The sequence below is a fragment of the Mastigoproctus giganteus genome, chromosome 5 (assembly GCF_048544385.1).
Source record: "Mastigoproctus giganteus isolate SK-2022 chromosome 5, ASM4854438v1, whole genome shotgun sequence".
NCBI classification, from domain to species: domain Eukaryota; kingdom Metazoa; phylum Arthropoda; class Arachnida; order Uropygi; family Thelyphonidae; genus Mastigoproctus; species Mastigoproctus giganteus.
The window spans coordinates 1,043,232-1,066,197 of NC_143579.1; the positions used below are offsets into that span (position 1 = coordinate 1,043,232).

Consider the following 22,966-nt stretch of genomic DNA (forward strand, 5'->3'; position numbering starts at 1 on the left):
AATGCAGAGAAAATAAAAACAACTTTCATAGCGGGAACAACTCAAAGTGTAATTAAAATCCATTAGGTTAAGACACAAAGAATTGGAAGAGATGCAACGGCTGTCAACTGTTTGGATAGAAAAATCAAACAAAAAACAAGTTTGCTTACGACAGAAGCAAAAACATTAGCAATATTTTATTACATAATAGTCGTAATAAAATACGTATTTTATTACAACTATTTATAAATAGTTGTAATAAAAATAAATAAATATATATTATATATATATAAATATATAATAAATATATATAAAAATAGTTGTAATAAATTACGTAAGTATTTTATTACAACTATTATTAATAAAATAATCGTAATAAATTACGTAAGTATTTTATGATTATTTATTGTGTTTGGTAATGTTTTGGTCACAAATGTGTGTTCAAACTTGGGTGGTCGGCACCTAACCCTATTTTTTCCATAGGGCCTGTTGTTTATATTGCACGATTTTGCATTGCACGAGGGTTTCTAGGAACACAACTATCGTGCTATACAAGGACTGACTGTACAAAGGACAATTGTAACTTGCAATCAATTCAATAAATAAATACATGAGAAGGAAATAAATAAGGTGCTCGCACCAAAAAGGTGATTTGTGGTTGTTCGGAGCGGTTGCAGACTTCCAGTGGTAGTTCTGAGTTCAGTTCTGGGAGTGTCCAGCTATATAGTGAAGAGGTTCGCCAGGCATGTTCCTGTGCTCGAAGTTAATCCGGAAGTTGAATAACAAGCCAGTCAGGTAGTGCCCTAGCTTCTACTACTGCTGTTGTAATTTCCTTCGGTATTAACAGAGAACTGGTCTCGCAATCGCGAAATAAGACAGTACTGGAAGAGCTATAGCTATACAGCAGAGATGCAGAGTTCAACTAAGGGGGGGGAGAGAGAGAGAGAGAGAGATCACCGCACTCCGTTGAAGGAACCCACACAAAGGAATCCCACCATGAAAGAGAAGCAAGGTAAGTCCTCTGAACTGTGTTGTTTTGGAAATGGTACTTAAATAAAGTGGGAGATTATTTTAGAGTAAGGTTGAAGTTGAAGAAACACAAGAAATAAGGAAATGTTTAGTATTGAGTTGGTTTATTGGTTGAAGTTGCAAAGAAAATTGATATTGCTAAATTAGAGAGATTACATGGAATTGTTAGCACTACAATAGCGACTTATGGATTGCTGTTGTGAAGAGAATTTATACTGGTGATTAAGAGAAATATGAGGAAGTGATTAAGATTGAATTAGTTTAGTGTTTGAAGCTGTAGAGAGAAATTTGAGATTATTAATTGAGAGAAATTATGGAAATGATAACATGTATTAACGGATTAAATGAGAAAAATGAATATACAGTATTAGATGTAAATGAACACCAGTTATGTATTGTAAGTAGATTTGTATGAAAAATGACTTTTGTTTTATATTTGTGTCATTGCTCTTGAGAAACTAACAGTTCACATACACGATATATAATATACTACATACTTGTGTGTGGGGGGGGGGGGGGGTAATATCCCTCAGCTCCTGGAAATTCTCATTTTTTAACGCAGTCAGGTAGCTTGTGGGGCTTAGTGCTTAAGGGAAGCTGTGCTGCTGTACGAAAATCATAGCAATGGTCACTGACAGCAATACTAAGGTACAGGGAAATAAAAATTAATACATAAATAAATAACACCCTCCCCCAAAACTAGATTTGGTTCCCTCACCAAGCTTAACCGTCAGTCCCTTTCTTTCGTTAATACGGATATAATGGGGGGGGGGGTAAACTGCAACTTGCCTATGACTATCTCAGTATAAAGCACCAAACAGCACAGAATCAAAAGGACATTTTCTGCGACTAATTAAATATGTACCAAAATTAGCTCCAGTTTAAACGATAACACTTGAGTTTCTTAAGAGCTCACTTTATTCGGACAGGTAGTGTGGATGCTTATTTTTTATTTTACTTATTTATTTATTATTATTTTTTTTTTTTTGTTTTCAGTATGTTTAATAATTTTTGCTAGAATATTTATTACTGTAATAAAAGTTTGATTTAAAACATGAATTCGAGTAATTACTTGATTTTTCCTTACTTTATTGCACCTAATTGTCATAAAAATTTATTGCGAAAAATGTTTTTTTTTTTTTTTTTTTTTGTTTTTTTTGGAATACTGGTATTAATACCGGTATTCCGGTTTTATAAATTAAAAATACCGAAATACCAGTATTAAGATTTTGACCGGTACTGTGAGCCCTAGTCAGTAGTGAGAAGGTTCTGGCATTCTCTTGCATATTTTGTGCATTCGACAAAGATATGTTTCACGGAAAGTGTAGTGTTACAGTGATGACACAGAGGGGGGAGTCTCCCCTTTTAAGAGATAACCATGAGTAATGTTAGTGTCGCCAATTCTCAAGCAAGCTAATATTACCTCCTGCTGTCAAACTGAAGTTTGAAGGCCATTGCTCAAGATTTGGTTTAATACTTCGAAGTTTATTGTTAAGCTGCAGCTGTCATGATAACTGCCACTGGTAAGTGCATTTTTCCTGGATTATTGGTCTATAGTCTTCATGAGGGACTTTCCACTTGCTGTCGGGTGGTAGCTTAGCCAATTTGCATTGTCTGCTAGTTCATTCCCAGGAATTGCCATATGTCGTCCTGGGACCCAGCAGAAGCATATGTTTCTCCCACCTCCTGCTGTCAAACTGAAGTTTGAAGGCCATTGCTCAAGATTTGGTTTAATACTTCGAAGTTTATTGTTAAGCTGCAGCTGTCATGATAACTGCCACTGGTAAGTGCATTTTTCCTGGATTATTGGTCTATAGTCTTCATGAGGGACTTTCCACTTGCTGTCGGGTGGTAGCTTAGCCAATTTGCATTGTCTGCTAGTTCATTCCCAGGAATTGCCATATGTCGTCCTGGGACCCAGCAGAAGCATATGTTTCTCCCAAGTTCTGATAATATATGCAACTGGGTGAGTGATATTCATGGTGTTTTTCAGTGCTTGAAGAGCACTTAAAGAATCTGAGGAAATTATACTGTTTTTAATATCGGAGGACTCTATGTAATTCAGTGCAACCTGAATTGCTATTAGTTCGGCTGAGAATATACTGAACTCACGTGACAACTGATATGCTAATGTGATGTTTGGGAAAACTGCAGGGATTCCAACATGGGTGTCGTTCTTTAATCCATCAGTATATACTACGACAAAATTGGGACACTGGTCCACTGCTGCACGGTATAGTTGCAAGAAATTTTTTCTATGTAAAGTAGATTTATTCCATTCGTGAATGTGTAAGTCGCATGAAGGTGGAGTGATGTTCCAAGGAGCAAGAGAGAATGGGAGGGTACATGCCACATTCTCTAAGGTTAAATTTAGTTCTTCTAAGAGGTGTTTTATTCTCATACCCAAAGGATGATTTCCAGTAGGGCGGTTTTGGTATAACTTGCTGTGCTGTGATGTGAAAAGTTTGGGTGTTCTGGCAGAGATCTAATTTTATAGGCATAGCGTAGTATCAGTTGTCGTCTGACCGAGAGAGGGGGTTCGTGTGCTTCAGTATATAAGCTATGTATTGGAGACGTGCAATATGCTCCTAAGGCAATGGGTATTCCACTATGATGGATAGGGTCAAGCCAGCAAAGGGCACTGAGTCTTGCTGAGCTATACACCAGTGCTCCGTAGTCAAGCTTCGATCTGATTAAGGCTCTGTATAATCGTAACAAAGTTAAAGCGATCAGCTCCCCACTTAGTTGCTGAAAGAACCCAGATGATATTTAGCTTTTTCTAACAGGATATTCTTAGTTTTTTAATATGTTCTAAAAATGTAAGTTTATGATCTAATGTGATTCCTAAGAACCGTATGGTGGAATGAACTGCTTTTGATTGTCCGTTCAGTAATAGTTTGGGATGTGGGTGGAGTTTACGTTGGTGGCAAAAATGGATGCACAACGTTTTTAAGGGACAGAGTTGATGTCCGTGAACTGATTTTATTTATTGCCCTTTGTAACTGTCTCTCAAACAGCATTCATGTTCTTCGCATGACATGAAATGCTAAGATCATCTACAAATAGTGCAGTATCAACAGCTTTCGGAAGTTGTTCAGCAATGGTGTTTAGCAATTATAAAAAGTGTAGCACTTAGAACTGAGCCACGGGGAACTCCTTCTTGTAAGTATACTTGGGATAGCGAAGTTTTAAATCGGACCTGATAAGTGATTTTGTACAGGAAGTTCTGTATGAAAATCGGTAGATGAACTCGAAGTCCGTGGTGATGTAATTCACAGAGAATGTCATACTTCCATGTGGAATCATATGTTTTACTGATATTGAAGCAAACCATTACATGATGTTGTGATCTGAGGAATGCATTCCGAATAGAGTTCTCTAGTCTTACTAGTATATGTAGGGTTGATTTGTTTTGGCGAATAACAAACTGTAGATGTAGGAGATTAAAGTTTTCTAGGTACCACATCAGTCAACGATTTATCATCTTTTCAAGAATTTTACAGAGGCAACTAGTCAAGGTAATGGGCCTATAACAAGTGCGGTTTGTTGGGGTCTCTTCATGGTTTAAGGAAGGCCAGGACTGTAGCATGATGCCATCATTAGGGAATGTATCTTCTAGGTCAAGTCTATTAAACAGATCAAGGGGTGACTGCAATGATTCAGCACTTAGTTCCTGTATCGTTGAATAGTGTATATTGTCAGGTCCTACCGTGCTGTGTCCAGATTTTGACAGGGATCTACGCAGTTCATGGATAGTGAATGGTACGTTATATTGTTCTTTCCCTTTTGACGAGAAGTTTAATTTTTGTTTTTCTGTATTGGTTTTAAATCTCCTGAAAGTTGGTGTATAACTTTCCATTGATGATATTTTAGCAAAAGTTTCCCCTAAGATATTGGCAATTTGTGCAGGGTCAGAAATGTTCTGTCCCCTCCATTCCATGATAGGCACAAGAGTAGTCTAGTATTGTGCCTATCATGGAATGGAGGCACAAGAGTAGTCTAGTATTTGCCACTTATTTTCCTGATTATTTTCCAAATTTTGTGTGTAGGGGTTTCTTGATTAATGGTTGAAGTAAAATGCATCAAAGCTGCCCTTTTATTACTGTATCTAACATATCTTACTCTGTAACACTTATAGTGGATTCAACTGTAGTTGGATTGCGGCAAAAGGTATTCCACATTTTATTTTGTTCTTTTTTGGCCGTACGGCATTCATCACTCCACCAGATTTTTGGGTGCAACAGCAATTTTGAAGAGGATTTTGGTATGGTTTTTTCAGCTGCAAATAGTTAGTGAGCAATTATGTTTTATTAGTTCCCTGTTTTTTTTTTTTTGTTTTTTTTTAATAATTCTAGAATTATCAAAAAAAAAGGTGGTAGAGAACTGATTTTATATTTCGTCAAGTATGTAATTATTCCTTTTCATTAACCTCCATGCACAAGCTCACCAGGGAGGTGACCAAGGTGTGAACGTAAGCAAGGGTCAAGGTGTGGCACATACACCACATGGAGCAATGCCTCCCCTCTGTGTTACCAGGAAATACTAGGTGATAAATGACTCTCATCAACTGGTGCAATACCACAACATTGCACATTGGAGACTTGAAGTGGAGGAACCCATGTTTAGTCTCCAACCCTAAGTTCCGATCAACCCATCCCCATAAAGTCATATCATGCAGTATGACTGATGACTTTTGAGGTTATGATGAACATTGTGGCAAGATCCAATCTTCCTTACATTCCGAGGGCACAGCTCTAAAACGATGTTCAAAGGCCAGCCGCTAATTAGCACACCGGACCAAACCTATTGGTAACTCTTTAGGAGGATTGAGGATCATCTAGTGTATACTCTGCATGTGGGGGGCATTGTCGAGGCCACATTATGTCAAAGATCAGGGTATATCCTTACCATGTGTACGCCATATCCAAAAATTTAATTACTTCATACAGCATGCCCCCCCCCCACTTTGACTTTTTCTTACTATTGAATAACACCATGAATTGTCAAACTAATAGAGTCAGCTTATCTGTGAAAAAGAACTAAACCTCCCAAACACTTCCTAGTTCATTTCACAAATATACGTGATTTCAATTCTAATCTCAACAATGTCTATTTCCACTTGCATTCTGCCAAACCCAATGCACTTTTTCTGACAGAATCTCAGTTATCGGTTGATTCAACTACTGCTCATCTCAGTTGGCCAAATTATTCACTGTATGATCCTTTCACCTCAAAGGTGGTACTTGTGCATATGTCCGTTCCAATATTCCCTGTAAGACTTGATAATTTGGAATCTCCTCTTTTCAATCTTCTATGGCTTAAAATCTCTCTACCTCACTGTGTCAAATTCATCTGTTGTCTTTACCTTTCTCACAACTCCACCAATCACTTGACTTCCTCCTTTGACTTCCTCTCTTTGCAACTTGACTTCCTCCAGTCCAACATTCCTAACAGTGAGGTAATTTTCCTTGGTGATTTTAATGTTCACAACTCCAGCTGGCTTCTGTTTTCTAGTCACACCGACCAAGCTGGTCGAGATGCGGAGGCTTTTACAATTACTAATGCCCTTGCACAGATTGTTCATTTACCTAAATGAATACTGGACAATCCTAACCATACAGCCAACATGCTTGATCTTTTTCTCACAAACAACCCTTCTAAGTACACGGTCGAAATAAGTTGTCCTTTAGGCACTACAGACCACAACTTGGTGATTGTCTCTTCTCCAATGGAGCCTTTATCTCACAGCTATTCCCAACCTCATATTGTTTGGCATTACAAGATTGCAAAATTGGATGACCTGCGAGATTTCTTTTCTTTTTTTCCTTGGTCGGATTACTGTTTCAAAACTTTTGATGTCAACGTTTGCTCAGATCGTGTCAGTGAAATTATTCTTGTAGGAATGGAATGCTTTATTCCACACTCCACTTTAGGATCTCATTGTTTATCTAAACCTTAGTTTTCCAATAAATGTGCTAAGGCTGTTCAAGAGAAGAACGTTGCATATTGCAATTGGCTTGTTTCCAATTGTTCAGTTTCATTTTCTAACTACACCAAAGCTCGTAACAATTGTAAATCTTAAATTAATCAGTCCAAACTAGATTTCAAGCAGGCTAAGAGTAGAAAACTTGCTTCTTGCCCTAATGGTAGCCAAGCATTTTGGTCTCTTCCCAAAGCTACTGGCCGCAACTTCTGCCAATCTCTGCTCCCTCCTCAGTCTAAATCAGATGGTTCTGTTGTCACTTCGTCCAAGGCTAAAGTTGACTGACCTGCTAGCATCCCAATTTTCTTACCAACTCATGTATTAATGATCTTGGTAAAACACATAGGAAATTTGCTCGTATCCAGCCAGTTCCTAAAAAGGGTGACAAATCCCTCCCATCCAATTATCATCCCATTGCAATTACTTCTACTCTTTCCAAAGTAATGGAGAAATCAATTAACCATTAACTCTTAAACTATATAGAAACCTTCTGTCTGATCAATGATTGCCAGTATGGATTCAGTCAGTGTCGATCCACTGGTGATATTCTGGCATATGTTACCCATTTATGGACAAATTCAATGGAAAAGTTCGGTGAAGCACAAGCAGTTGCTCTTGACATCTCAAAGGCTTTCGAAAACATCTCAAAAAGCATCTTGCAACTCAAAAGCTTCAACATCTCCAATTCCTTAAATGTCGATCTCCAGGCAATTCTCCAGTGTGGCAAAGACAACTTAGTTGATTTCAATCCTTCTAAAACTCATTCTTGTTTTTTCTTGCATTTCTAGCATATGATGCAAGAAAGCAAGCTTATTAAGCATCACCGAAAAAAAAAACAAAAAAACCCCCTACCATTTCACCTCTCTATTCGTTGCAAATGCCTGTCCAGCTCAGCCTTAAATTTATTTAAGCTATCAACTTCCACAACAAAAGATGGAAGTCTGTTCCACAAATCAACTACCCGCTGGCTAAAGGAAAACTACCGCACATCTACTCTTCAACTGTCTTTCCTCAATTTGAAACTGTGCCCCCTTCATATTCTTAATCTGAGCAAGCGGAAGAATCCATTCAGCATTCAAGCTTGCTCAAGCCATTCAGGACTTTATACACCTCAATCAGATCACCTCGCAGGTGCTTACTCTCAAGGTGCTGCAATTTGCAGAATTTAAGCCTTTCTTGGTAAGAGCACTCCTTTGTTCCCCTTCGTTCTACTCATTCTAGCAACTCTACATCGTTCGTAAAATGAGGCCTCCAGATCTGCCTGTACACAGTACTCTAGGCGTGGCCTGACCATTGCCTTGTATAATGGGATAATCACATTCCTGTCCCTGCTAGCAAAATTCCTATAAATCATTCACAAAACTGCATGACCTGCCCTGGCAGCCCATGTGCACTGCTCAGCAAACTTCATATTAGACTGCACAATTATTCCCAGTTTTCACAATTATTCACTTTCCAATTCCGAGTGTAGTACCACACAGTTGGTATGTTTCTCTTCGCATATGCAGTACTTTTCATTTGTCAATGTTAAACTTCAGTTACCACTTCTCAGCCCATTTGCCCAACTTATCTAGATCCAGTTGGAGTAGCATACTGTCGTTACTGTCATTAACAACCCTGTCAACCTTTGTATCATCTGCAAGCTTGGACATTAAACCTGATATAGCTTCATCAATATCATTGATAAATATACAAAACAACAATGGGCCCAGCAACGAACCCTGGTGAACACCACTAATAACATCTGTCCACAAAGAGCAGTGTCCATTGATTACTACTCTCTGTCATCTCACACTCAACCATCCATTTATCCATTGTAGCAACTTACCTTTAATGCCATATCTCTAAAATTTGTACAGCACTCTTCCATGTGCAACAGTATCAAAAGTTTTCCTGAAATCCAAGTATATGATATCAAAATTATTTTTGGCATTCAGTTCCTTTGTGACCACATCATACTATCCAATCAAATTCATCAGACAAAACCTCCCTTTAACAAACCCATGCTGTGTCTTAACTATTACTGCAGACTTGTGTAGATGATCCTACAATATTTCTTTAACCAGTGATTCCATTATTTTCCCGGGAACAGAAGTTAAACTATCAGATCTATAGTTACTTTTGCCACCTTTTGAACCCCCTTCTGAATTGGTGATACATTTGCACACCTCCAGTCCATGGGGATCTCCCCTGAGTCCAAGGAAGCTCTCATAATTATGGCTAAGGGTTTGCTTACTTCTTTTGCTGCCTCCTTTAATATAACTAGATAGATCCAGTCCATCCCAGGTGCCTTTTTTATGTTTAACTTCAACAATTTCTCCTTTAGTTTGCTCTCAGTTATTACAAAATCACTTAGCTCCCTGTTAGAGTTTAATAAACTTCTGACACTCCCCTCGTTGAATAACTCCTCATGTGTGAATGTAGATGCAAAATACTCATTCAGTTTATTAGCTACCTGAGCATGATCATCAATAGTCAACCCATCTATGTTAAGTGGTCCAATCTGATTCATCCCTTTCCTTCTAGAGTTTACATAAGTAAAGAACTGCTTGCAGTTTTTCTCTGCATTCTTTGCCAAGGATTTCTCGTAATCTGCCTTCGCCTACCTAACCTCCTTTGTGACTTGATTACAAACTAGTTCATATCTGCCATGGGCTTCTGTGTCAGCTGATACTTTATATGCATTCCATACATTTTTCTTCTCTTCCACGAACCTCATTAGTTCATCCGACATCTATTTAGGCCTAAACCTTGAACAGTATTTCTTAGTTGGAATGAAAATCCTCCAAAATTAAGTCCCTGAAGGCTTCTAATTTAAAATTCAACGTTGGTAACCTCACCACTGTACAGAATTTAAAAACTATCTATCTAAGACTCCCCGTAGTCTCCTTTACGAAAGCAATAGCCCTTCCCTTTAGCCTTGATGGTAGTTACCACATCAATACATTTTGTCATTGTCACCCAGTAGTTCCTTTATCTGCAAATCTTAATGCATGAATAATCACTCCTGATAATCAGATCGAGTATTATTCCCTCTGGTTGCCTGTCGAACATGTTGCTCTAGAAAACAGTCATCCAATAAATCCACAAAAGTCTTGTGGTGTGCAGCTGTCCAACTCACAAGTTCCAGTCGATATCTGGAAAGTTAAAATCCCCCATTATAAAACATTCTGATTTACTGGCCCACTCTATTTCTCTGTACACAATTGCTCATTATACTGGTGTCTCCGTAGTCAGGTGGGCAGGAGCAGCAGTGCGTAGCACACACTTCTTGATTAGACCGGGGTTCGAGCCCGTGACCACCAAATACAGAGGATGCGGAAAAGTCATGAAATGACTACCGCATATCCCCGGAGCAATATGGCCTTAGTTTCTAATGCTCCTAAAAACCAAAATAAAACAACAGCTCATTATACTCATCAGATTCATTAGGCCTATAACACCCACCTACTCTCATTTTTCCTTATCCAGTATTTATGCCACACCAAACAGACTCATTGCATTATTCACCAACATCAACTGGATTCATTTCCTTAGATTTTGTGTTTCTTAACTAATGGCATAACCCCTCCTCCCTTCCTGTACACAGTGTACCACCCAAATTCCCATTCTGCACTGTATGTCTGTGTGACACCAGTCTCCGATATTCCAACAATATCAGCATTTGATGTCTTGACCAGCACTTCTAGCTGATCAAATTTATTAATTGTACTCCTAGAATTGGTGTACATGCAAGTATACATGCACCTGTTTCTATTCTTAGTTATTCTTACACACCATGTATTTATTTGTTTCACTCACAGCATTCCCAGAAATCTTCTTTTCCTTGCTTTCCAGTCTGCTGCTCATTCTAATAGAAGCAGTGTAAGAATCACTTTTGCCTCTGCCTGTGGCTACTGTTACCCTTTTATTCTGTGTATTCCCCAAGCTAGCAGTTTTCCGACCCACCTAACACTGCCTTGATAGCATCGGCAAATATTCTTGCACCCTTTCTATTTAAGTGTACACCATCCCTGTAGAAGCAACTGTCAACAAACACTGACCAGGCTGAAAAAAAATTCTACCTCTTGAGCCTTGCATAATCTCTTCAGGGCCGAAATAATCGACAAGGCTCTCATCATATACTCCCTCCTATTGTGTCTGGGCAGAATTGCAGATACTTTCACATTCAACCCTTACTCTCGACTTTTTTTCAACATTGACCTGTACTTGTTGAGTACATCTGCAGATCTCTTACTCTTAATGTCATTAGTTCCAATGGGTAGAACAATATCACCTTTTGGGCCCTTAAATGATATCTGCTCTACAGCATCATCAACTTTTGTCCCTGCAGACATTTCATCTTTTCAACTTTTCATCTTCCTTGTTTATTCATTCAATTGCTGTTTTCTGGAATAGCCTTCCTTCATATGTATTTCCTGAAAATTACAATCTACAGAAGTTCAAGTCTAATGTCAACAAACATCTTCTATATCTGCAAAAAGGATTCTTCTGCTCCGATGTTCATCTTTGGTGACACTCCGATTTCTAGGCAAAATGATATATCTCTTTTGGGGATTATCCTGACTTCTAATCTCTCTTGGCACAAGCACATTACAAATATTGCTTCCTCTGCATCTAAAAACTTTGGTTTTCTCTTTCGCTCTCGCCGTTACTTTTCTTCCAAACAGCTATTCACTCTGTACAAATTGCAAATCCACCCTACTATGGAATATTGTTCACACATCTAGGGTGGTGTCCCCAAAACCTTTTTCAGGCTTCTAGATTCCATTCAGAAGAGGGTAACTACCCTCTTCTGAATGGAATCTAGTGAATTAATTAATTACTCCTCTCTAACAGAGTCTCTCCACTTCTGAATTGGCTTCTATAATTCCTGCTCTCCCTCTCTTTCAAAACAGTCCAAACATGTGCCGCCATCAGCCAACATCCATTTACTGTCCAACTTCAAACTCACAGAACCAACTTTTCTTCCTCATTTATTCATTCAATGTATTCCTTCATACGTAGTTCCTGAAAATTACTGTCTACAGGAGTTTAAATCTAATGTCAACAAATATCTTCTTTCGTCTTCTCAACCTCCAACCCACGCACGGTACTAAGTACTATAGGTTCTAATACCTCTCGTGTTTCGGGTTTTCGTTTAAAAAAAAAAAAATTAACTTGACTTTTGATGATGATTTAATCTGTCTTGGTTTAAATCAGTATTATACCCTTGTCCTATCTAAAACTAGTTTAAATGCCAATCCATTCATTTAGAATATTCTCACTGACCTTTTACAAAATTCTATGATTATAGGTTAGCCTGTTTACCCTGTATACCTCCCCTTAAGAAGTACTATACACATAGCATCTGAAGCTATCAGTCATATCAACATATTGTAATTTTGATAAATATTTCAAAAGTTCAACAAGTGTTCTGAAATCACCCCTAAACTATTATGTGATAATCAGAAGTGCCTGAAACAGAACATACCTAATTTATTTAGATTTGGTAGTTAAGTTTTTATTTATAAGTGCACGTAATAAAAGTAACATTATACTCACCGAATATGATCCATAATTACCCTCTAATTTACTTGCATCAGAATCATAATTTCGATATCTACAAAAGAATTAAGAGTTCATAATCATCTGACTGTTTTCCTTTACTACAGAATTGATCAACACATTCATGCACTTGTATGCTTACCAATCATACAAGAGATGCAATTCCAAATTTATTTTCTAATATAATATAGTTGCTAACACTTCACTTTAAAAAAAAGTGGATATCAAGCAACTATAAACAAGAATAAAACAGGAGAAAAACAGGAACTTTTTGTAAAAAGCAGCAATCTGTCAGAAAAAAAAAAACAGGAGGAAAATAGATTTTTCAGAAAAAGGAGTTTTTTCGATAAAAATGATTTTCTAATGTCCAGAATGCACCATTTTTTACAATACAGTACGGCCTCAAACATTAACTTAACTAGAATTTCTCTCTATAGATTTGTTTGAACTGTCATTTAGATTAGGGTGGATTTATAAAACAAAAAAAACAGGACACTCATGGCAAGTTCACATGATTTGATTGTCATACTAGTTTAAACGAACCTCTTGCACTCATTTCATGCCAACTAGCCATAACTGTTTAGCTTGATTACAATTTACACAGGTTACTTAGATATTTATCGCTTAGTCTCACATTAGCATTGTCAAATTACACAATTCTTTACTGAGCAGATGGTCCCTGTTCCATTATGAAATTGTAAAAGTCCATACAAGAAGTGTCTTTAAAATATGTTTTTGTCATTATTATTGCCTGTACAGTTTCAATGAACAACTGGTTTCTTTCATCAGCTTGAAATGTGTTCATTAAAGAAAACACCCTCTCTAATGATTCATTTGTGCCTGGTATTCCTAACACAAAACTCACAATGTGAGTTTTGTGTTAGGAATACCATTAGTTTTGTGTTCCCAAAAGTAATGTCATTTTCCATTATCTGAACTGTCTGTCCACTTCTTGCTAGTTGTCACACCACATTTCTTCCAATGATCAATCTTAGATTCACATATTCTTCACATGGTTCACTTCATTCATCTTCATCTATCACTTTTAGTACGTTGCTGTCAATTTTGGATAGGTTTTGGATACACCAAGATGGAGGGAAATTTAACAAAACTCATTTAAATCCACATAGCTCTGCAAAAGGCTTGGCACAGCTTTCCATGTATTCCAGGAAAGTACCATAGAAATTGACAGTTTCAGTAAATTCAACATTTCTGATGACACCATCCTCTATCAGTTGGTTTTTGAGGACAGCAGATGTATTGAGCATTGAGCATTTGTTCTGTGGGGGAAATCAGTTCTTGTGCCACTTCATTGCCACAAATATCCTCTCATTCAATCTTTTTGATATAGTGTTATTACACATTTTAAGTTGACTGTGAATGAACTTGAACCAAAGAAGGGAATTCTTTCCACTGCAGGTAGCAAGGAAAGCCATCTCGTTTTCACACTTCCTAAAAGTTGCTTACATTCCCCTTCAACAAAATTGCAGAAGGATTTCAATGCCTCAACTCTAAACACTTTGTTAATAATCGATTCCACATTAATTGGCAACATATCGGCACTTGTGTGCAAAGCATTATGCACAATATCTGCACACAGCCTACTCCCAAGATGTTCATTTTCATGTTCTTGCTTAACTTATGAAAAACATTATTCTTGCTTTTTCTTGCAGTGACACTGAAGTTGGTGTTACAGTTATCAGCAGAACATGCTATTATCTTGTTGGTTAATTTATATTTCTCCAATATGGACATTTTAGAGATTTCAGAATTCCAACAATTTCACTTGTATTTCTTTCGCAGGTATAAAATACCTTACCAAAATTGGAATCAACTTCAGGTTTGAGTGATGGTGGATGCCCTCAAAGAAACTAAATTGAGGGGCCCATCAAGCTCTCAGCTGCCCACATCAAAGCCAGAGCTTGCACTTGGGCATCGCGTGACACAGAGACAACCCCCAAGGCAGAAGGCGCTGGTCCCGAAGGAACTAGTAGTTGTTGGTGACTATTGTCAGGGAAACGGGGAACATGCTTTGTAAAAAAGATAGGTGGAACAGGACCAGGGTATGTCTGCCAGGGGCAAAGGTTGATGACGTTGTAGAGCAAATATCATCTTTTAAGGGCACAAAAGGTGATATAGTTGTACACGTTGGCACTAATAATATTAAGAGTAGGAGACCGGCAGAATTACTTAACAAGTACAGGTCACTGTTGAACAAAAGCCGAGAATTAGGGTTGAATTTGAAAGTGTCTGCAATTCTGCCCAGACACGATAGGAGGGAGTATATGATGAGAGCCTTGTCGATCAATTCGGCCCTGGAAAGATTGTGCAAGGCTCAAGGGGTAGAATTTTTTTCAGCCTGGCCTGTACTTGTTAACAGGAGAGATTGCTTCTACAGGGATGGGATACACTTAAATAGAAAGGGTGCAAGAATATTTGCTGATACTATCGAGGCAGTGTTAGGTGGGTCGGAAAACTGCTAGCTTGGGGGGAGACAAAGACCAACAGATTGACAGTAGCCACTGGCAGAGGTGAAAGAGATTCTTGCACTGCTTCTATTAGAATGAGCAGAAGCCTGAAAAACAAGATGCATGGTATTTCAGAGACTGCGGGGAGCCATTGCAGTACAAGTAAACACATGGGTTGTGTTAGGGTAGCTAAGAATAGAAACAGGTGCAGGTATACTTGCGTGTACACCAATGCTAGGAGTTTAGTAAATAAATTTGACGAATTTGAGGTATTGCCCAAAACATCAAAGGCAGATATTGTTGGGATATCAGAGACGTGGTGTCACACAGATATAAGGGATGCAGAACTGCAATTTGGGGAGTACAACGTCTACAGAAAGGATAGACAGGATAGGAAGGGAGGAGGGGTTATGCTATTAGTTAAGAAACACATAAAAACCAAGGAAGTGAAGCCAGTCGACATCACTGGACAGTGCAGTGTTGAGTCAGTTTGGTGTGACATAAGCATTGGGAGATCAAAATTGAGAGTAGGAGTGTGCTATAGGCCTAATGACTCTGATGAGTATAATAAGGAACTGTACAGGGAAATAGAGTGGGCCAGTAAATCAGAGAGTCTTATAATGGCAGATTTTAATTTCCCAGATATTGACTGGAATTTGGGGGCTGGTTACTCACACACTAGCAGGGCTTTTGTGGATTTATTGGATGATTGTTTTCTACATCAGCATGTTCGGGAAGCAACTAGAGGGAGTAATACTCTTGATTTGATTATCAGCAGTGATTCTTCATGCATTAAGACTCTGCAGATAAATGAACCACTAGGTGGCAGTGACCACAGTGTGCTGAAGTGGGATTTACTGAAAGAGGTAACTACCATTAGGGGTAAAGGGAAGGGTTATTGCTTCCGTAAAGGCGACTACGATGGACTGAGACAGTATTTAAATTCTATACAGTGGGACCAACTGATGATGTTACCAACAGCAAATTCAAAATGGGAAGCATTCAAAGAACTTATCGTGGAAGCTACTAGGCTTTACATACCAACTAAGAAATATTGTTCAAGGTTTAGGCCAAAATGGATGTCAGATGAACTAATGAGGCATATGGCAGAGAATAAAAATGCATGGGATACTTACAAATTAACACATGACACAGAAACCTATGATAGATACAAGTTGATATGCAACCAAGTTACAAAGGAGGTTAGGCAGGCGAAGGCAGATTATGAGAAATCCTTGGCAAGGGATGCAAAGAAAAACAGCAAAGAGTTCTTTACTTATGTAAACTCTAGAAGGAAGGGGATGAATCAGATTGGTCCACTTGATATTGATGGGTCAACTGTTGATGATCCTGCTCAGGTAGCTAACAAACTAAATGAATATTTTGCATCGACATTCACACATGAGTTATTCAGCAAGGGGAATGCCAGAGGTGTATTCAACTCTAGCAGTAAGCTACAGAATCTTGAAATAACTGGGAGTAAAGTGGAGGAGAAACTGTTGAAGATAAACACGAGAAAGGCACCCGGGGTGGATGGGATCTATCCAGTTATATTAAAGGAGGCAGCAAAGGAAGTAAGCAAACCCTTAGCCATAATTATGAGAGCTTCCTTGGACTCAGGGGAGGTACCCATAGACTGGAAATGTGCAAATGTTACCCCAATTCACAAAGGAGGATCAAAGGCTGACACAAGTAATTATAGACCTGTGAGCTTAACTTCTGTTCCAGGAAAATTAATGGAGGCACTGGTTAAAGAAGCACTGCAGGATCATTTAGACAAGACTTCAGTTATAGCTCAGACACAGCATGGTTTTGTTAAGGGGAAGTCTTGCCTGACCAACTTGATTGGATACTATGATGCAGTCACAAAAGAACTGGATGCAGGGAATAACTTTGATATTATATACTTGGATCTTAGAAAGGCTTTTGATACCGTTGCACATGGAAGACTGCTACACAAATTGGAGCAGTGTGACATTGGAGGCAAATTGCTGCTATGGATAAAGGGGTGGTTGAGGGGGAGAAGACAGAGAGTGGTAATCAATGGACACTGCTCATCGTGGACTAATGTTATTAGTGGAGTCCCTCAGGGCTCAGTGTTGGGTCCATTATTGTTTTCTGTATTTATAAATGATATTGATGATGGTATATCAAGCTTAATGTCCAAGTTTGCAGATGATACAAAGGTTGGCAGGGTTGTCAAGGACACTACTGACACTATGCTGCTGCAACAGGATCTGGAAAGGTTGAGCAGATGGGCTGAGAGGTGGCAAATGAAGTTTAACATTGACAAATGTAAAGTACTACACATGGGAAACAGCAACCCCAGAGCAATGTATCAACTCTGTGGTACTACACTGACAGTGGTAGAGAATGAAAGGGACTTGGGGGTGATTGTGCAGGCAGATATGAAGTTCACTGAGCAGTGCAGACGGGCTGCAAGAGTAGCTCATGGAGTATTGTCAATGATATACAGGAATTACAGGAATTTTTCCAGCAGGGATAAGGAGGTGATTATTCCATTGTATAAGGCAATGGTCAGGCCACACCTAGAGTACTGTATACAGGTCTGGAGGCCTCATTTCAAGAAGGATGTAGAGCTGTTGGAACGAGTACAGAGAAGGGCAACAAGATTAGTGAACGGAACAAAGGGGTGCTCTTACGAAGAAAGGCTTAAGTTTTGCAAATTACAGTGTCTGGAGACTAGGCACCAGCGAGGTGATCTGATAGAGGTGTATAAAGCCTTGAATGGTTTAAGCATGCTCAATGCTGATGGGATTCTTCCTCTAGCTCAGAAAAATCACCTGAGAGGGCATAAATTCAAATGAGGAAAGACAGATGTAGGATAGACGTGCGGAAATTTGCCTTTAGCCAGCGGGTGGTTGGTTGGTGGAACAGACTGCCATCCCTTGTGGTGGAGGTTGATAGCCTAAATAAGTTTAAGGCTCAGCTGGACAGGTATTTTGAACGAACAGAGGGGTGAAGTGGAAGTGGGTTTTTTTTTTTTTTTTTTTTTTTGGCTGATGCTGCATAAGCTTGCTTTCTTGCATCAAATGCCTCTACTAATGCTAATGCTAATGAATCTACCATAACAGATGCATATTTTGCCTAACGTAAGTCACTTATCACTTCACAAAATGCAAAAGGGGCCAGTACATTCACAACTACAATTCCACATTTTTTTCTTGCACATGTGAATCTTTTTAAGAATAAGTTTTTGTATGATAATAGATGTGCAATCCACTGTTCTAAACTAATGGTTATGCTTAATACTATGGAAAGCTAACAATGCAAGAAAGGTACTTCTTGTGCAGCAAGACATTTCTGTTCACCATTTACATCTTGTTGTTTTATCATAAAGAGGTTAGTTTACAGCTTGCACTTTTTGCTGCAACTGCTTTTTGTGCTTCTCTTTAGCAGTGTGCTGTGTAATATCTGAACGACCACCACGTTCAATAGAAAATTCAGCTGTATAAACAGTGCACAAAACTTACCATTAACACTGACTTTCAGTTAGGCAAGGGAATTCTTGTTTCAATGTGCCCAAGAAACTACACTTTCACTTAGGCATCTCATGACCTACTGTCAACAAATTGGAACTGAATTCCAAAAATAATTTTGATATCATATACTTGGATTTCAGGAAAGCTTTTGATACTGTTGCACATGGAAGACTGCTGTACAAATTGGATAGGTATGGCATCAAGGGTAAGCGGCTACAATGGATAAAGGGATGGTTGAGTGGGAGGCAACAAGAGTGGTAATCAATGGACACTGCTCTTCGTGGACAAATGTTATAAGTGGCATTCCCCAGGGTTCGGTGTTGGGTCCATTGTTGTTGTTTTGTATATTTATCAATGATATTGATGAAGGTATATCAGGTTTAATGTCCAAGTTTGCAGATGATACAAAGGTTGGCAAGGTTGTTAACGACAGTAATGATAGTACGCTACTCCAACTGGATCTCAATAAGTTGGAAAAATGGGCTGAGAAGTGGCCACTGGAGTTTAACATTGACAAATGCAAAGTACTGCATATGGGTAGCAATAACCGAAGAGAAACGTACCAACTGGGTGGTACTACACTCAGGGAAGTGGAAAGTGAAAAAGACCTGGGGGTAATTGTGCAGCCAAATATGAAGTTTGCTGAGAAGTGCAGACGGGCTGCCAGGGCAGGTCATGGAGTCTTGTCAATGATATATAGGAATTTTGCTAGGAGGGACAGGGAGGTGATAATTCCGTTATACAAGGCAATGGTCAGGCCACACCTAGAGTACTGTGTACAGGTCTGGAGGCCTCATTTTAGGAAGGATGTAGAGTTGCTAGAATGAGTACAAAGAAGGGCAACAAGATTGGTGAGGGGAACAAAGGGGTGCTCTTACCAAGAAAGGCTTAAGGTCTGCAAATTGTATTCCTGGAGAATAGGCACCTGCAAGGTGATCTGATTGAGGTGTTAAGGCCCTGAATGGGTTGAGCAAGCTGAATGCTGATGGGATTCTTTGTCTTGCTCAGACTAAGAATCTGAAGGGGCACAGTTTCAAATTGAGGGAAGGTAGTTATAGAATAGATGTGCCCTCAATTTGAAACTGTGCCCCTTCAGATTCTTAGTCTGAGCACGACAAAGAATCACATCAGCATTCAGCTTGCTCAACCCATTCAAGGCCTTATACACCTCAATCAGATCACCTTGCAGGTGCCTATCCTCCAGGAATGCAATTTGCAGACCTTAAGCCTTTCTTGGTAAGAGCACCCCTTTGTTCCCCTCACCAATCTTGTTGCCCTTCTTTGTACTCATTCTAGCAACTCTACATCCTTCCTAAAATGACAAAGACCAATAGATTGACAGTAGCCACTGGCAGAGGTGAAAGAGATTCTTGCACTGCTTCTATTAGAATGAGCAGAAGCCTGAAAAACAAGATGCATGGTATTTCAGAGACTGCTGGGAGCCATTGCGGTACAAGTAAACACATGGGTTGTGTTAGGGTAGGTAAGAATAGAAACAGGTGCAGGTATACTTGCGTGTACACCAATGCTAGGAGTTTAGTAAATAAATTTGATGAATTTGAGGTATTGCTCAAAACATCAAAGGCAGATATTGTTGGGATATCAGAGACGTGGTGTCACACAGATATAAGGGATGCAGAACTGCAATTTGGGGAGTACAACGTCTACAGAAAGGATAGACAGGATAGGAAGGGGGGAGGGGTTATGCTATTAGTTAAGAAACACATAAAAACCAAGGAAGTGAAGCCAGTCGACATCGCTGGACAGTGCAGTGTTGAGTCAGTTTGGTGTGACATAAGCATTGGGAGATCAAAATTGAGAGTAGGAGTGTGCTATAGGCCTAATGACTCTGATGAGTATAATAAGGAACTGTACAGGGAAATAGAGTGGGCCAGTAAATCAGAGAGTCTTATAATGGGAGATTTTAATTTCCCAGATATTGACTGGAATTTGGGGGCTGGTTACTCACGCACTAGCAGAGCTTTTGTGGATTTATTGGATGATTGTTTTCTACATCAGCATGTTCGGGAGGCAACTAGAGGGAGTAATACTCTTGATTTGATTATCAGCAGTGATTCTTCATGCATTAAGAATCTGCAGATAAATGAACCACTAGGTGGCAGTGATCACAGTGTGCTGAAGTGGGATTTACTCAAAGAGGTAACTACCATTAGGGGTAAAGGGAAGGGTTATTGCTTCCGTAAAGGCGACTACGATGGACTGAGACAGTATTTAAATTCTATACAGTGGGACCAACTGATGATGTTACCAACAGCAAATTCAAAATGGGAAGCATTCAAAGAACTTATCTTGGAAGCTACTAGGCTTTACATACCAACTAAGAAATATTGTTCAAGGTTTAGGCCAAAATGGATGTCAGATGAACTAATGAGGCATATGGCAGAGAAGAAAAATGCATGGGATATTTACAAATTAACACATGACACAGAAGCCTATGATAGATACAAGTTGATATGCAACCAAGTTACAAAGGAGGTTAGGCAGGCGAAGGCAGATTACGAGAAATCCTTGGCAAGGGATGCAAAGAAAAACAGCAGAGTTCTTTACTTATGTAAACTCTAGAAGGAAGGGGATGAATCAGATTGGTCCACTTGATATTGATGGGTCAACTGTTGATGATCCTGCTCAGGTAGCTAACAAACTAAATGAATATTTTGCATCGACATTCACACATGAGGAGTTATTCAGCAAAGGGAATGCCAGAGGTGTATTCAACTCTAGCAGTAAGCTACAGAATCTTGAAATAACTGGGAGTAAAGTGGAGGAGAAACTGTTGAAGATAAACACAAGAAAGGCACCCGGGGTGGATGGGATCTATCCAGTTATATTAAAGGAGGCAGCAAAGGAAGTAAGCAAACCCTTAGCCATAATTATGAGAGCTTCCTTGGACTCAGGGGAGGTACCCATAGACTGGAAATGTGCAAATGTGACCCCAATTCACAAAGGAGGATCAAAGGCTGACACAAGTAATTATAGACCTGTGAGCTTAACTTCTGTTCCAGGAAAATTAATGGAGGCACTGGTTAAAGAAGCACTGCAGGATCATTTAGACAAGACTTCAGTTATAGCTCAGACACAGCATGGTTTTGTTAAGGGGAAGTCTTGCCTGACCAACTTGATTGGATACTATGATGCAGTCACAAAAGAACTGGATGCAGGGAATAACTTTGATATTATATACTTGGATCTTAGAAAGGCTTTTGATACTGTTGCACATGGAAGACTGCTACACAAATTGGAGCAGTGTGACATTGGAGGCAAATTGCTGCTATGGATAAAGGCGTGGTTGAGGGGGAGAAGACAGAGAGTGGTAATCAATGGACACTGCTCATCGTGGACTAATGTTATTAGTGGAGTCCCTCAGGGCTCAGTGTTGGGTCCATTGTTGTTTTCTGTATTTATAAATGATATTGATGATGGTATATCAAGCTTAATGTCCAAGTTTGCAGATGATACAAAGGTTGGCAGGGTTGTCAAGGACACTACTGACACTATGCTGCTGCAACAGGATCTGGAAAGGTTGAGCAGATGGGCTGAGAGGTGGCAAATGAAGTTTAACATTGACAAATGTAAAGTACTACACATGGGAAACAGCAACCCCAGAGCAACGTATCAACTCTGTGGTACTACACTGACAGTGGTAGAGAATGAAAGGGACTTGGGGGTGATTGTGCAGGCAGATATGAAGTTCTCTGAGCAGTGCAGATGGGCTGCAAGAGTAGCTCATGGAGTATTGTCAATGATATACAAGAATTTTTCCAGCAGGGATAAGGAGGTGATTATTCCATTGTATAAAGCAATGGTCAGGCCACACCTAGAGTACTGTATACAGGTCTGGAGGCCTCATTTCAAGAAGGATGTAGAGCTGCTGGAACGAGTACAGAGAAGGGCAACAAGATTAGTGAATGGAACAAAGGGGTGCTCTTACGAAGAAAGGCTTAAGTTTTGCAAATTACAGTGTCTGGAGACTAGGCACCAGCGAGGTGATCTGATAGAGGTGTATAAAGCCTTGAATGGTTTGAGCATGCTCAATGCTGATGGGATTCTTCCTCTAGCTCAGAATAATCACCTGAGAGGGCATAAATTCAAATTGAGGAAAGACAGATGTAGGATAGACGTGCGGAAATTTGCCTTTAGCCAGCGGGTGGTTGGTTGGTGGAACAGACTGCCATCCCTTGTGGTGGAGGTTGATAGCCTGAATAAGTTTAAGGCTCGGCTGGACAGGTATTTTGAACGAACAGAGGGGTGAAGTGGAAGTGGGGTTTTTTTTTTTTTTTTTTTTTTGGCTGATGCTGCATAAGCTTGCTTTCTTGCATCAAATGCCTCTACTCATGCTAATGCTAATGAGGCCTCCAGACCTGTACACAGTACTCTAGGTGTGGCCTGACCATTGCCTTGTATAACGGAATTATCACCTCCCTGTCCCTCCTAGCAAA

General features: G+C 39.3%; 1 protein-coding gene across 3 annotated transcripts in view; it reads right to left on the bottom strand.

The window, feature by feature from the left end:
* Window positions 1-22,966, bottom strand: part of LOC150085121 (RNA-binding protein FUS-like) — a 290,717-nt gene that overhangs the window by 211,961 nt on the left and 55,790 nt on the right. For all 3 annotated transcript variants that reach the window (XM_090373038.1, XM_090373039.1, XM_090373037.1), the window contains one exon: window positions 12,536-12,593. Coding sequence is in view for 2 of the 3 variants with exons in the window: in XM_090373039.1 (XP_090229165.1) it covers window positions 12,536-12,593 (58 nt within the window). In the remaining variant the exon portion in view is untranslated. The remainder of the gene's footprint in view (window positions 1-12,535; window positions 12,594-22,966) is intronic.